A 17,098-nucleotide genomic window follows, 5' to 3' on the forward strand; every position below is an offset into this window, starting at 1 on the left:
TGAGGAGATCTAAGGAATGAGTAAACTGAACCTAGAAAAATCTAATTACTAAATCAACAACCATTAAATGCACTGCTGCCTTACCTGCGTCAGATCGTTGAGAGTGTCCTCTAACACTTTCACTGTAAGCACAAAGGCTTGTTGGGCCAGAACTTGGCGATCTGCATCACGCAAGTACTTCCTGTGCCACAGTAAGATAACAGAAATTAAGATAACTGCCAAAAGCTTATAGGACTTTAAAAGCAAGAACCAGGACATTAAAAAAAAAAAAAAAAACAACAACAAAAAACCAACACGACAATTTTAAAACAAGTTAGAAGAAAGCAAACAAAACGCATACAGTTGCATATTGAAACACAACACTTTCACTATGTTTCCCTCCCACAATCATCAAAGATGACATGCATGAAGCAAAAGATAGCACTATCTGCAAACAGAGGGAAGTAGAGAAATGAAAAAACCCACAAAGCAAAACAAAACCAAAACCAGAGCAAAATGGACAACCAGAATTAGGGTTTTCTTATATCAAGCCTTATGTGACCCTCAAATACCAGCTTTTTATTCAAACCTTTTATTGAAAGAGAGTATTAGTCACACAAAGCTATCTTGAACTGTCAGGTGATTTTCACATTCTGGTTAAACTGTGTGTGTGAGATTAAGAACATAAGCAAATCCTTTCTCTTTGGTCATACCATTTGCCTTTGAATCTAGATTTTTTAGAGCTAAAACACTGGTGTGCTAATACCTTTTTGCTATTTAGTAATATATAAAATAATATTGTATAAAACTTATTTACTCTATAGCTTCATTTAATTTACTAGAGCATTGTAACTTCAGTGTGTTCTGACACAATGCTTTAGTCCACTTTCAAGCCACCAACTGGCACCAGTTTGACAGAAAACTGAATTTCTATTTCAGAATTTGCTAGTTTTAATGAGACAGCTAAAAATCAAGTAAATAATTTTGAAGGGTATTATTTCAGTCAAAAAGCCAACATTTTTAATACACATATTTTCTCTCTACAGCATTACATTAAATTGGTAATTTTACAGTTTGATTCTCAGAAAAAAAATACAAAAACTTGACTCCTCATTAGTTCAGTAATAACTAAAGTTCAGCTAAAAATGCCGTATTTTTAAAAATGGGGTTGTTACAGGCATACACCAGACACACCCAGAATATTTGCATTTATAAGTTACTGCAACGACTGCAGTTCATCATGGCTGGCACTGACTGATCCAACATGTCAAATTACTTGTTTGTTAAATTCAGTCTAGACTTATAAATAACATAATATTTTTAGTACAACTGTGGGCTTGCTTAGGACAGAATTTAAACCTTCTATGGTCCAGTACTGCTGATATGCTAAAAGTCAAAGTATTTTTGGCTTCAAGTTTGCTGAACATGTGGTGACATATTCCCAGACATGCTACAATCTATGCAAATTCACATGCACTCACGCTCAAAAACATATGAAGAAACCCTCGATGCCTCCAACTTATGGCCATCAATCATTCAGTTCAGTTTCTTAAGCATTTGTCAGAGATTAATCTCAACATTTCCCACTTGGCAAGCTACTAGAATTTTACCTCAATTGCTTCAATGTTTTCCTTAGGTGTTTATTTTGGGCTTCCCATTTATATGAACCTGTATATAGCTCACATTAAATGGCTTCTTTTTTCTTAAATAAGGTTAATGCAATTAAAATTAGATCACCCCTGAATAGGATAAGCTTTTTAAATAGCATCAGCTGCCAATAGGCTCATAACCATTGTTCAGGATTACAGGAAGGCAGGATGCCTGGGCCCTGACCTCCCTCACTGGACATCGCTCTTATGCAAGAGGCCAACAGAGAGGTGCAGAAGTCACGATGTTCTGTTCCACCAGTGAATCCCACCACGTGATGGAAAACCTCTGCGAGTCTGTTAAGGCAGCCGTTCTGTGGCTGCTCCAAGTTTCAAGAGAAAGGCAGAGAAATTCCAGACTCTATTACGGACTTGTGATCCTGAGAAAAATTAACCATCATTCCACTATATTCCCAAGGAAAACTGTCTAAAGACTTTTTTTCCTAAACTAAGAATGTCTTCAAATATAATAGTTACACAGTGAACAAAATATATTAAAAGCTTTACAAAGTAATGGATTAAAAGAAACATATCATACTTTCCCTGATCAGGTGTCCTCTGCAGCATAGATGAGACTTTGAGCAAGGTGTTGTAATCCTTTAGTTGTGACAGCACATTTAGCAGTAAGACAATAGAGCGGTTCATATGAGATGCAAAACTGCCCGGGCGGTCAATCTCATCCACGGGGATGCGCCAGATTCCCTGCAGAGAAAGGAAAAGAGGAAAACCCTAAAGAGGGATCCAACTGAAAAGAACAGAAATTTTGAAACATGGATCGGATCCTGCAGCATCCTGAATTTCACTGAGGGTCAGGGTAGACAAATGCTGTGGTCCTTCAGACAGGGAGATCTGGATTTAAAGTCAACTGATTCCTGCCAGTAGCAAAAGAGGGAGGCCTGCAGAAGCCACAGCACACCTTCTAGATATGCTTCTGAACTGTTCCCAGAAAAAAGCAAGCAAAGCCTAAATTATATTGTGTTTATCTTAAATGTCTGTGAATTTGCCATCCTAAGCCAACACTCAGCTACCATAAAAAATGAGGAGTAACTTAAAATTAAGTTTTCCTGGCCTGAAAGCTGCTTCTCTTGTGCAGCCACAGCAAGTTTTTATCTTCAAACAATCTGTTACTAAATGTCGTAGGAACTTTGTTACTGCCTTGATATCATCAGTGTTCACCATGGCGCTAACCAGTCTGATAGGAAGAATCAGATTCCTCAGCAGTATCCATTTTCCAGTGGCAGATTCAAAATGCTTGTGCGTATGTCCTGAGCCTTCTAATTAAGTTTCTGGGACAAGGGAATCTTTGGGGAGCAAGGCTGGAGGCTGATAGAAAACATAATTTCATTATGGTTAGTCAGCTCAGATTTTGCAACGTCTAGTAAGTCTAAGGAGATTTTTTTCAGGTGTTTGACATGGATGCTGTCAACACACTAGTCAACCACATTTGAAACAACGCAATGCAAAACCTACTATGCTTGCATGTTACTATGTAACTTATATTATGACCATTCACAAAAACTGCTGTTACATCAGTGCAAACCCTTCCCTCATGCTTTATTCAGTCCTGAACCTTTTCCTGCAGCAGCTCCTTCAGATGAAAATCCTCCGGTTACGTATACCATTTTGTGACAATGCAGGAAAGAATAGTCTCATTGACAGCAATACCTGACTGAGAATTAATTTTGCTTTGCAAACCTGTTCAGAGAGCAGGATATACAAATATTTACTCTTTTATCCTTGTTTAAAGGTCTTGCTTCGACATTTTTAGCTTTACTTTCAGTGTGAGCAAAATTCTCCAGAACTTAATGCAAGGTGGAAGCAAAGAAAATTATTACTACAATCATAAGTGATATTTGACCACAAAAGCAGCAGATACGTAACCGGCCTGTCTACAACAGATCCTCCCCCTGCACGTCTTCAGGGAATCTGCAGTTCTACTCCATAGGATGTATAGCAACTTGCGAAAAACCAACACACAAATACCCGTGTTTTTAAATAGGAAACAACGACTTCAACTAGATATAATGGACAGACTGTCCTGCCAAATTTTCTTACTCTTGGTTTTCCTTGTGCTCTCCACTCTTACTCCCTAGTGATCAGAGAAAGCTATTTTTCCTCTTTGCTCCCTGGAGCTTTCTTTCAAAAATTCTTTTTTTTTTTAGCTTCCCTTTTCCAGAAAGTACCTAAAACCATGCCACGACTGACCCCTGAGGCACAACTGTCACTTCCTCCCACTCCCACCTACCAAGGTCTGCAAGCACCTTCTGTGGCTCGGTGGCAAAGTTCTTATCTGCTCGCACAGCTCAGCAGCTCTCAAGCATGTACAGATCTTGCAGGTAACAGTTCCATAAAACAGCACAGACCTTATTTAAATAGAGAAACTTTTTCTTCCCCCAAACTACACAATGACTTTCCTTTCGGGCTACAGATGAAACACACACATTCTGGAGCTGATATTTTTTGCTTCTCTGCACGTATGTAAACTGGGTTTCTGCCAAATCCTAAAACAACTGAATGCCTCATAATGGCACCACATTACAACAACCTACTTAGCCAATTTAACTATACAAAACAATTTATGGTCAACTTAGATGCATACGGTAGGAATGGAAGACAGCCAACGTGTAGGTTCCTGGTCTTTTTCAGCATTATCTCATCCTTCATTTGAATTAGGCACCTCACTTGGAGGGAGCTTTCGGATACCGGACCTGGAATCAGTTGAAAATAATTCTGCAGCTCTTCTCCCATGTCCTATGTATACATTTTAACGCTACGCCAGAAATTACAATAATGCAGTAAAACTATTTGCAATGAGGGACTATGGTAATTGTAGCTAGAAAGCCGTGAAAGCGACAGAGTCCCTCTGATAGAAAGAAAGTTGCATGTTTGGGGAGATGTTGCTCTCTGTCTTTCTACAACAGAGCACAGCAAGAGCTTAAATTAAAACTCAACGTTAGAAGTGGTTAAGGACACTATATCATTGCAATCACAAAAGAAAGTTTGATTTTAAAAGGAAAGTCCCTGACTTTTCATGTGTCGACTTGCAGTTTTATAAACGCAAAACAGCAATAAATAAGATTACTGTCCTGTGTTACATACCTGCCTGTTTCACATGCAGCCTCAAGCCAAAAGCAGAAAGAAACCTGCTACCAGCAGTCAGAACAGTCTTCATTCCACCCCCGTTTTATTAAGCAATATGCAAAACATTGATCTGAAAGTGAGTTTATCAGAATGCATTTCATGAGTGATGTTGAATTCTTTTTAAGATTGCAATTTGAGTCAGAGACTAAAGACACAGTCTCATTCAAAACTCTCCCAAAGAGAAGTTTAACTAAGCCCATCAGGCATTAATTTTGCCTTCCTAAGTATCAGTAACCTTCAGGAAGAATATTTCTGAATTCAGATCATAATACTGCAACTTAAAAGAAAAAAAATTGCCTAGCATTCAGCTTTTTAAACAAAACTTAAGAAAGTTACAAATGCAAAGCTTGGAATGAAACAGCTGCGAAGGAGCCTGGAAAACGTTACTCAGTTTGAGTAAAAGTTTAACTAAAAGTTTGACTAAAGTTTCGTATCATCATTTGAAAATTCAGATTTGTTAGCAAAGTACCTCCCTTGAAAGTACACGCACAGAGGAGCGCAGATCCTCGTGACAAACACCTGCAGTTCTTTGAAAGGTTTTGCCACTGATCATCACCACTCAGGCCACTTTGACAAAATGTCTCCGGCTCCGGCCACCAAATGGATTTTACATCCAACGCACTGCTCCTGTTTGCTGGCCACTGTTCCCGCAGCTGAAAGGTTCTCCTCCCTTCTGCAACAGCCAGCGAAGCTGTTTACACAAAACCAGAGGAAGGAGTGAGACGCTTCCAACAATTCCAAAATGCCTCTCAAGATCCAAAACACAAAGCTGCTCTCCATGCCTTCCCGGCTAAACAAACACTCTGCGAGAGCTGGGGGTGGGGGAATCAAGCCTGATACGCACTGCCAGAAAAAAAATAAATCTGGAAGTACGAGAAAATTCTGCGGATAACTTAATATCGAATTTTACACTAAATATGAAACTGAGTAATGAAGTCAGTATACCATACTCCTGGTGACGCTTTTAAAATCTTTTTCAGCTTGAAGCTTGCTGCACAGCCTCCCCTTGCAGAAGAATTGAAGACTCAGGGAGGAGAGTGAGGAGAAGACCACGCCGCACGCGGTTTTGTGAGCACGAGCTACAGCAATAGTGGATACTTTCTAGTTCAGTCACTGAAAATAGAAAGGAAGGAAGTACTTATTATTCCTCCACACTGCTTACTCCAAAACTTTACGGGAGGGGATTCCCTGGGGTTTAGGAATGCCTCTCCAAGGAGGAAAGGCTGACAGTTCTCAACAAAACCCGAACTTCTCAGGGGATGGCTGCTGCTGACACTGCAGGGCTTCAGAGTGAGCCATTTTCTGAGCAGAGATCAAACTTTACTCTCTCAATGCTCCACGATTTCTCTTCCTAATGAAATGGAGAAGGGCTAGTCATACTTCAGATGATATAATTCACATGTAACAAGCAAACACATGAAACAACTACTGCCACAAATAAAGACCTCCGATCACTTATGACGCAATTCCCTCTTTTTTCTTTTCTTTTTTTTTTTTCCCAAGAGTCCCAGAAGGGCAAGGTGCACCACACACAAGCTCAATTCCACTGCTGCCTTCAAGTGACCAAAGCAAAAGCAAACACTACTTCAGCCAGTAATTGTCAATCTCAGTAATGTCCTATTAAGAAGAGCTTTTACGAAAAACAAGTCTAATTTAAATGGTATTTAAACATTGTTATAAAATGTGACAAAACAAATAAACCAGCTAATAAAGTGGTGCAGAGAAGCCACCGATTAATAATGCAAGAACCTACACAATATTTTAAAATCAGAAGTTGAAGCAAACACAACTGCACAATCTCGGGAAAGCTCACATTTTCCTAAAACATTTTTACTTTTTTAAGTCTATGTTTTATTACAGGGTTAAGCACAACATACTGAAGTACTACTAGCTTTACTCATGTCCTCTCTTCGCAGTTATCTAGGTCAACATAAGATCTTGCACTGGGGGCCTGAAAAGGAAAGGAACATGGTACAAGCTGAATGGTTGCAACACACAGGATTCAAAACCTCACTCTTTTCAGTTAAAAAAGTACAGCACAGACCCTTGAATATCCCTACTCCTCTCTGTAAGCATCACTCTATTTTGCGTTCAACTCGGCCTGTGTTTGCATGACGCGTGACTTCCTGCTAGTTCTGAGCGTAACCATTAAAACTGCTGCCCCCTCCCCCATTCAGCAAATTACTAAATCACCTTTTCTCATCCAATCTTAACACGCTCCCATGTCTCTTATTATTTTTCTCTGTCACCTGATTTTGGCCTTTCTTCTTTTCTACAGATAATTCTATTATTTTTCTTCCTCAATTCTTCATTTCATCCACAATGCTATTCAGTATATAGTGGAACACTTCCAATTCTGTGAACAGGAATCCGAGTGGGTACAAAAGTATTAAGAAATGAAAGCAGCTATATACAGAATATTAAACTTATTAGCTACAGGGACTTGTACCATCAAGGAAAAAAAAAAAAGCAGCCCCTGCTTTCTGTGAGTACCTTAGCCAACTGCAGAAAAATCTTACAAACTTTTTCAGAGTATTTAAGCAGTACTCCTCTTGTCTGCTGTTAAGTCTTGTTCACATTGTACAGTAACAGAAGATCAAAAATAGTGTGCTAATACAGAAATTACATTTTATCAGCCTGGAAAAGGAAACAGAAATAAGGCAAAGCTGTGGCAACTTCCTTTTAATAAGTCAGAACCAAGCAGGATTACAATTCCTGGTTCACAATGTAAATATTGTCTTTCTTTTTTTTATTTTTTTCTTTTTTAAATGCACACAGACTTAGAAGCGAATGAACAGCACATACGCTTTCTGGAAGAACCGTGGAATTCTGCAGCATTATTTTAGCAAGAGAACAGCACTAGAAATATTGACAAATGAAAATGCTCCACATGCTCCAATTATTATATACTGATAACGAAATATAATGGACAATTTTCAACTCTTATTGTCTCTTCAAAACACAATGTATTTTCAGAGTCTTAAATTTCAGATTTTTCAATTTCTAGAACCATCATTTTACAGTTGACTTGATATTAAATTGGCTTTAACCCTATGAAAAGAACACCCAAGCCATCCCCACTCGGAGAGACTACTATGTGTGAGCATGAGTCAGGGCCATACACACGCGAGGCAGGGAAAGGGAGTCATTTCCTCGCTGCATAAGTAATTACATAAAACCAGAAATGCCTTCTTAAGAGGACGAGTTACAAGTTCAGGTGAAATTAGTGAAAGAGAAACTGAGGTCTACAGACAGCCTTTGCAAAAAAAACATTGGGTTTGGCTGTTTGCCAGGCAGAATCTAGAAGTTTTTGTTCACTGTCAGGAGGCTTGAGCAGTTTTTACTCAGATGGTTCCCATGTACCATGTGATTTCACAACGATGTCAACAGAAAGTCACACCGTCTCTTTTTAAAGGGAAATGGCTAACTAGATTATGACAAAAAGGAAATAAAGAATCCATTCTACTCCATGGCCACAACAGAAAGAATGACAGAGAAGAAAGTGAGAAGGAGCAACAGGCTGTTCTCTTAAAGCCTGTTTTGAAGGTGTGATCTTGTTCAAGCAATGACACAGCTGCGTTCCCGCCGGAGCTCTGCAACGGTGTGCCTCAGGCAGACATCACCCACTTGAAAATCGGGGAAATACAGGAGGCATGTGCATAACGTGTCATCCCCTAGATGAAGACGACAGCTTCCCGCACTACTTCTCCAGGTTAATACCAACAGCGCCAGTCGAGTACTCTTCCCCAGAGTACTCTAAGAAACAATCCTTAGATTCCCTCTTGCCCGGCCCCTCGTTTCTCTACTCTGCAAATCTGGGGTGCTAAAGCAAAGGTAGATTTGAAGATATAGCTGTGGAACGCTGATCCCCCCGTTACCAACATAAAAAAGGGTTCCCTTTTGGACAGCTGGACACATCCCCCAGTTGGAAGGTCACTGATTGATAAAAACCCTTTTGGACAAATTACTTAAGTACATTTATTGTCTTTCCTCCAGAAGTTGCTCCCTTTTACCAGCTGTATTTTAGGAAAGAAAGAAAAGGGGATTGGTTAGGAAAGGAATTAAGTTATCAGCAGTAAGTGTCATTCACTGTGTCTTGCAGCCAATCCAGGGTTTAAAAAAAGAGAGAAAGAGGTTTGCCAAAGGGATGCAGAAGAAAAGTCATCCAGAGATTTAGAAAGGCACTTCTATCTACTCAAAAGAAAACACCGAGAAAGGTGTCTGCTCACCCATGTTGGAATTTCTGATTATGCCTTCATTACTTCAGTGTCTTTTATTGGGGTAAATTTTGGTTTACGTCCTGTCCCTGTCTGAAAGAACCTGGAATTATTTCTTTGGGAGAATATAAAGCACATAAATAAAAAAATATAGAATTCTTCTAGATCTTCTAATAAGCAAATAACTTGATGCAGAAACCTAATGGAAGAACATTAAACCCTTGACAGGAAAACTCTTTACAAGGATTTTGCATTTCTTTAGTCATTCTCAGGGGCCAGATGCAAGATTTCTTTACCATCAAAATAAATGGTTAGCAGGGCATATCTAGAGAGTGACAGGGGTTCTGGTTTTGCCTAACAGACAGCCTTTCATTGTTTTAAGAGGATTTTTATGCTTACATCTTTTCTGCGTGTCTGCTATAACCAGACTGCCTGGTATCAGATGCAAATTGTACCCAAAGCTAATGGAACAATCTTGGTACAGTCCATCCATCTGCCTGGAAGTGGGCAGGCTACTGCCTTAGCCCCCTGCAGACATTAGCAAACTCACTTTTCAACAACATGTGGGATTCGTTTAATCTAACTCTGTGTGTCTAGGATACAGACACACACATTTAATTATATCACCTAGAATCCTTTTACAGAGAGAAAAAGGCACTTAGGGGATGTGGCTCACCTGAGCTATTAGAGGTTCCATCTTAGGATGTGATGAGTTACGCGCTAGAAACGACTATCTCCCCTGAACGCAAAGGATGATGAGTAAGTCATAACAGATGACAAATGTTAGGGGAGGTAAACGCCAATTGGCAAGTCTGCAGGCAGTTCTGGACTCTATCAGTGGCATGCCAAGGTGGAGCCCCACTACTCATTCTTATTCCTAAAGGAGGGACTGCAGAACCAGAACAAGAATTGGGGCTAACACAAAGCTGGGAGAAGCTGTCAGTTCCCAGAGAAGGGTAAGTATCAGGATCGTGAGGTTTTTTTTTTACCTAGACCTGCCCACTTCTGTCACTAGAGTGACTGTCCCCATCTTCCCAGAGGTTCCAAAGTAAACAGCTAGCAGCATACACGAACTTTAACTGGTATTAGACACAGGGAGGGTTACCTCAGCCTAATTTTAAGAAAAATGGGAAATTGCTTCAGAACACAGAGCTACCAACTATAATTTTTTCCTACATCTGGTAACACCCAAAAATAGTTGAACCTGGCACAGTGTACTACTAATGTTATCCTGACAACAATCTTGCCTTCAATGAATGCAAGAGCAGTACAGCACAGCAAAGCCTCGGTATGAAGAGGAGAGATTAGAAGTACCTAGCGAGCTAATGCAGGGACAGAAGAGTTAAAGTCTGGAGAGAAGTCTCAAATGTTTCACTCTCCAAAGGTAGCCTTTCCACTCCTCTGGGAATAACAACAGGCCAATGCTTAAATGGAGAATAAGTTAAACATAAGACAGATGTTCAAAAGGCTGTGCAGAATGATAGCGCAGCAAAGGAAAAATGCTAAATCTTACCTACTTGCCTTATGAGTACCTGTAAGTTGTCTATCGCTAAGCAGCTTACATTGATTCACCTCCATCATCTAGTGCAGTATACATGGTACTAGAAAGAAAAGGAGGACAAGAACTTTGTAACATTAAGAGGTATGCTAATCATTGACATTTGGAATGTTATTCATGTAGAATTATGAGTTGTTTGGAGATTCTTCATGCTGTAGAACTGCAGTAAGGGTCTCCTAGTACAGGATGCCACCTTTTACTATTTCAGTAGGCTTGAAGCATTTCACAGGATTTGAAGGAACACATTTTCACCTACTTAAATATCCAACTTCTAGATGCAACTTACTGATTACCCAATACATAAAATATAAGTGATTATCCTTTAAACAGCACGACAGTCTCTACATACAAGACTCAACTGATTTTGAGTACTTTAAACTAGGCTGGCAGAGTGCTAATAAGTTATTTTGCCAAAATATTCAAGTTTTTATGCCAACAAAAACTGCTCTTCAATCCTACATCCCTTACTTTTAAACAAACAAAATGCTTAACTGCCCACTCCCATCCCACAGCTGACATACAGCATCCCTGCACTGATAGCACAGTGTCTTTCAGCTTTTAGACCATCTTCTGCATAATGACACACACACACTAAAATATCAAAATGAGAAACTATAAAATCCCAGAGTTCGCAAATTATTTCAGCATATTAACAAAATGCTTTGAAAAAGTAACATCATCCACCTGTATGTTTTACAAATATATCACCAAGTTAGACTCAAAATCTCAGAAAATACCAAAAGTGAGAGGGTTTCAGGTTAGATGAGCAGTGCGGAGGAAAATGCTATCATTTAATTAAACAATACTGATCAAGTACTCAATGTTCTTTCTTGTCAGCACCAAATCACTAGAGTACATGGCATTAGGACATCCTGCTGAAAGAGATCTTTAAGGCTGAAGGAACATAAATCAAAAGGTCCAGAGAACACTTGCTACTAGCTTCCATCAGTTTTTGAAAAGAGAAAACCCTCTGAAGCGGTATCACATGGCAGCTCATAAAATACAATCAAGTGATAATCTTTAAAAATACTGGAAAAGGGCCTTCAGCTTAATTTCATCTTGATATAAAATTTCATCTTCCTAAAAAATTACCTAGAAACACTCTTCTTTTGGCTAAAATGCATCGTTCAGACACATGAGTTTCTCTTAGAGTATTGCAAGTGGTCATGCAGCCACATCATCTAACTTTCGGGGACCACATACGGACTTTTCAAAAGAGTACATTTTTCCTCAGCGAGCGGTTGGGCATCGCTTCTCTTGACTGACCTGGTAAGTATGAAAAATAGAGCTGATGCGACACAAACCCAAACAGATTTGTGTAATGTACATACTGCAGCTTGGTCAGGAAATAGCAGTGTCGTCATTAGAAGGTGACATATCAATATGTAGTTGTAACGACTCCCTCTGGTTGGGTACTGGCAACGTTTCATCAAATTTTCATTACAGTTGTTATGACCTCAGACTCATGTTTAGCAACTTATGAGCCACTATCTTCATAATATACATAGGTAGGGTTTTTGCAGCTTATTTAGGAACAAATCTAGATTATGGAAAAAGCGAATAAGTTTCAACAAATATGCTGTGAAGTTATTTACAAAAATTAAGACAGCTGCACATGGGAATATAATGGAGAACTGTCAATGTTTATAACAGCATGAATATAAACAAGTACTATGAACCAGGAGAAAAATATAAAATGCCATACATACCAGGGATGGTACTAAAAAAAAAAAATTATACTCAACTGCTCACTACTAGCCACCAAATTCTAAAAGCCTTTTGGAAAGCAACAGGAATGGCATGTTCCATCACCGGCTGGTATTTTGGTATGTGCACACAATCTGCAAGCACAGAGAAATACTTGCATCTTTCATCAATGTTGAGAAGAACAAAAGCAACGGAGAGCTGAACTGAACAAAAATCTAAACTCCTCTAGTGTTCTGACAGAGGTAAAATGACAACAGGAGCTAGTGGAAAAGCAGGATTCTGATCTGAGATTAAAAGGCAAGATCTGACTAGGGTTCCCTATTCCTTTTCTTTAATGCCAGTTTTATAAAGGTATGTGTTTGCAAATACATGACAGTTCATATTTGAAGGTCACAGTTGTGTCTGAGGTTTCATACTGGCTTAGGAATGACAGAAGTACACATCCTGGATTTCAAACTGTTTATCAGCTGAAGCTGAGGGCAGGAAGCAGCTTATTTAAAATAGGTAATAAGAAACAAATACCCTGTATTAGCAGTTATGAACCAGAAAAAGACATATGCAGTAGCAAAAGGAGTCAAGCCTTGAAGAAGACATACTTCTCTCAAACAACTAAAGCTCTACGTGAGTTTGAACATTTCATCCTAATTAAGATTTTCAAATGAACTTATTAGGAGCTGACAGGTAACTCATTTCACTACCTCTTCTCCCCCGACTACAGCAGTGTCCATAGAACACGTCCCTTCTCTGTCCAGCAAGTGCAGGCCCTGAACGAGCCCCGACTGCTATAAAAGGCAAAAAAATCTCTTACTGTTATACACCCATAGCTAACCTCAGAATATCTTTTCTCCTCTGATACAGGAATTCATGCAACAAAAAATAATTTCATTAACTTTGTTTTTCAAGTGGTTTACTTTTTTCTTTTTTTTGCAGGGGTGGGGATTTGTGTTAACACCTAATACTATCTTGCTTTCAGAGACTCCCAGGGCTTCCTCAGCAATACAGGGTTTGCAAACAAACGAACAAAAGTAGTACTTTGCCCAATTATAAGAGTTAGTGGAAATGTCTAATTTGAGTAAACATTTAGGCAGCAGCCTGCCTAGCACCCCAACTAAAGTTGGCTGATCTTTGACAACACCAGAGGCACAAGACATAGCAGAGAAGCTATAATTCAATTACCCTATTTACAGTAATGTAAATCACAGTATACACAGGGGATCTTCCATATTCAACCAGCAGCAATACTATAACAGCTTAATCTAGCACAAGGCATGGCAGTGACTCAGACAGCTAGGCAGAAGACAGGGTACAGTCTGCTGGTGTTTGATTTCAGGGATATTGCAAGATAGGAATTATTTGTTTGAGAACAACCAGAGTAATTATTGAGGGGGAAGAGGAGTGAGGAAGGCCTCAACATTTACAATATTTCAGACTCCGATTAAAGATGCTAAAAACACACAAAAGTCCTATTATTGAAAACAACCAGAACAATATCTGGGTATTCAAGATGTCAACCTGAATACGCTCCAATAAAAAAGACACATCTCGCAGCTCCCTGAGTAATACAACCCTCCACAGCATATGCTTTAATTCCTAGATCTCCTTCATGCAAAATACCCACAGCACACAGAAAAATCTGCCGTTGCACAAATAAACACATGCTGCAGCAAATTAAAAAAAAACCAGAGCCACGAAGCTGCCACAGCCAATGCCGCAAACAGCATGTAGCCCTTGCTTTATGCACACCACCAGAATTTACTGCAATTAAGACATACGTTCTAAAATTATAAACATGTGACCAGACAAAGCTGACTGGGTTTAACAAACTGCTAATTAAATTGGAATCCTCTTATCCTCTCTCTCTCTTTAGCTGAATGAAGCAGCAACTGCTACAGCATAGTAGCTCATGCAAAACAGTTACTGAACAACAGGCTTTTCTGTTAGGTCACCGTTAAGAAGGGGAATCTCCAGTGTGAGCCCGGCTGTCGTAGGCAGAACAGCAGAGTGCACACCAGAGATCACAGCTGGGTTGCTCTGTGCCAGACATGATTTTTACAGACCTACCGTCTCTTTTTTTTTTTTTTTTTCCTTCTAGACATGAAAGCCTCCCCTTGCAAGCTTTAGGGCTGAATTGAAAACGAGGGTGCTAAATAATTCATACCACTAAGGGGGTGGAGGAAGGAGACCGAGAAATCCCAAACAATGCAGACAGAAGAAAACAAAAGAAAACAAAAAAAATCCCTCACCCTTTCGTCCCCCCTTCCAAACTTCTCTCGGCTCCTCCGTTTCCCATTGCTCTCGGGATTCTCCTCTGTGCAGCAAAGCAGATCCGTTACCGCCTCTAACCGAAGGCGAACCGAAGTAACGAAGTATTTCCCAACCACGACGGCAAATGTCACCAGAGCACATCTCCCGCCCGGCTGCCGGCTCCGCGCTGCGGGTGAACCCCGCGGGCGCCCGGAGCCCGCCCGGCCCCGGGGCAGGGGATTCCCCGCGGGGCCCGGCCCGGGGAAGGGCTTTGACCCCCGCGGGCAAACCGAAGGGGAAAAGGCTCGCCGCACCGAGAAACGCCCTACAATTTAGGGAAGCCGGCAGCTATTCGCGCTTCTGGTGGCAGAGAGAAAGCAAACTTACTACAACATCGCATCCGTCCCCCGCGCCGCCCCCGCCTCCCCCCGGGGCATCCCCCCCGCAGCCCAGCGCCCTGGCTGCAGCCGGCAGCGCCGGCGCCGCTTCTCCGCCGAGCAAGAGGCTCGTTTCCCTCCTTCCCTCCCTCCCTCCCTCCCTGCGGCCCCGGCCTGCCGGCGGGGCGGTGGGGTGTGTGTGCCGGTGATGGAGGCGGGGGGGGGAAGTTTCCCTCCAGCCTCCCCCGCCCGCCCCGCGCGGGGCGGCCGCTTCCCACGGCGGCGGGGCCGCCCACGGCACTCACCATTACCGAGGCGGCGGTGGCGGGCTGCCTTCGCCGGAGTTCCCCGGCGGCCCGCCGAGCCGGAGCGCGCCCGCCCCCGCCCGGGCCCCCGCTCCGCTCCGCGCCGCCTCCGCGCCCCCACCTGACCGAGCGGGCCGGGCCCCGCCGCCCCCGCGGCTCACGCTTCCTCTCGCACCGGAGTTCGCCCGACCTCTGGAAACCGCATACCTTAGATTTCCTGTCGCCGCAGCTATTTATTTATTTTTTTTTTTTATTTTTAATTTTTTTTTCCTCCTCTTTCTGTGCGAGTGGGGGCGGCAAGCAGGGCTGGAGCTGTTTGCTCACTCTCCTGCCGGAGGACGGTCTTGTTTGACATAGGATGTTGGTCCCAATTATTGCCGAGCCTGGCTCGGAGCCACCCCACTTAGAGCAAGCGAGTAAACAGCTGCTCCTGTCGGTTTGCAAGCATTAATAAAAAACAGTTATCTGCTCCCACCTGTCCACCAAACCTTCCCAAAATATTCCCTGACCCGGTTTAACCCCGCTGGTGCCGCTTCATCGCCCTTCACCTCGCCATCACCGAAGGCCTATTCGTGACCTATTTTTCGCCAGCGTGGCCGGTTGCCTCCTCTCCCCACGGTGCTGAGCGGGGGAAGCCCGCCGGGATGCTCTGAGCAGAGGAGAGAGGCAGAGGCCTCCTGCCACGGGCTCCCCACCAGCCGCTGCAGCCATGGCCGCTGGGTGCCCGCAGGGCCTTCACCCCTGCAACGTGCTACGCTGCCGCTCCCCTTCATGCCGCTGAAACACCTTTCACCGAATGGCAGGACAATCCTCTTACACCATTTCCTTGTATTTATGCTGTCAGATCGTCCCCTCCCCCATCCCTAGGGTTTTTTAACTGATCTCCAGCTTCTGCAATACCAGGGGGTGCTGGTGGCACATTTCTTTCACCACTCCTTTGCCTCCTCTTTCATTACATCCTTTGCCCTTTTCTCAGACTATCTGAAGGGGAAAACAAAGGTCTACCCTCACCCTTTCCCTCCCCCCCAATCCTTCCCTCTCCATACTTTCGATGCATTCAGTCAATCCCATATTCAGAGACCCAAAACATGTGCCAGTCCACTGCCAGCCTCAGTCTATCTAATCCTGCCTCGCAAACTGTCTGACGTGACTCTCTCAATCAGAGTTTAGCACAGCGAAATTTATCGTCTTTTCCCAGCCACTCATCTGGGCTCCCCTCCTGATTAACCTTCATCACAAATGTTTAAACATTTTATCTTTACTCGTTCCTCCTCTCACTTTTGCGAGCAGGGCAAGCAGGCCTCCTTGCCCTTCGAAGCATTGCAGGGGCTTGGTTTGGTTTTTACCCTCTTGATTGCTAGGATTATTGTGACGTGCTCAAAATCTATGCTGTTTATTCACACCTCAGGTTTAATGGCCGGCTCCACAACTGCAATAGTCCCCCCACATGCTATGCAGAAGTCAGTTGCTGAAGTTATCTTTCTTTCCCATCATTTTAGCCACTTCCTACCCTTCTTTTCATTTCTTCATGTTCCTTTCTTCTTACCACATCAGTTTTAGGCTTCCCACACTGAAAGCCCCATATACCCTGCCCCTTCCTACTAATTTGCATACTTTAAATATACATATTTATCCTTAACAGCATCTTGAAAAAAAAGGCTGAAGAATAATTTAGGTATCCTATTTATCTTGTATAAAATTATGTTAACCAACAGCACCCTGTGTCTATCTCCGCACTTAAACCGTAAAAGTCAGCTTTTTTGTTTTAAAGCTAAGATTTCACTATGGGCACTACAACTCTTTAAAATAACCCATGCCTTCATTGCCTCTTACATCTTGCTACCAGAGGCAATAACCCATGCCATACTGATTAACAATGCAGTTTTGGCACTACTATTTCAAAAGTCCATTAACCTTTAATCTT

The 17,098-nt window shown here is 42.0% G+C and overlaps 1 protein-coding gene and 1 long non-coding RNA gene across 2 annotated transcripts in view; both read right to left on the reverse strand.

Moving 5' to 3' along the window:
- CABIN1 (calcineurin binding protein 1) overlaps positions 1-17,098 on the reverse strand; it is a gene marked incomplete at its 5' end in the record, with an annotated part of 116,790 nt that overhangs the window by 32,656 nt on the left and 67,036 nt on the right. Inside the window, 2 exons of the mRNA XM_082491917.1 lie at positions 85-181; positions 2,164-2,327. Of these exons, the coding sequence (XP_082348043.1) occupies positions 85-181; positions 2,164-2,327 (261 nt within the window). The remainder of the gene's footprint in view (positions 1-84; positions 182-2,163; positions 2,328-17,098) is intronic.
- On the reverse strand, positions 5,857-15,711 carry LOC309678681. The gene is made up of 3 exons (XR_014269773.1): positions 15,382-15,711; positions 14,492-14,556; positions 5,857-5,879 (listed from the first exon to the last, which is right to left on the reverse strand). It is a non-coding gene; the product is annotated as an uncharacterized lncRNA (long non-coding RNA).

The sequence above is a fragment of the Vanellus vanellus genome (genome assembly GCF_965231255.1).
Source record: "Vanellus vanellus genome assembly, chromosome: 16".
Lineage (NCBI taxonomy): Eukaryota > Metazoa > Chordata > Aves > Charadriiformes > Charadriidae > Vanellus > Vanellus vanellus.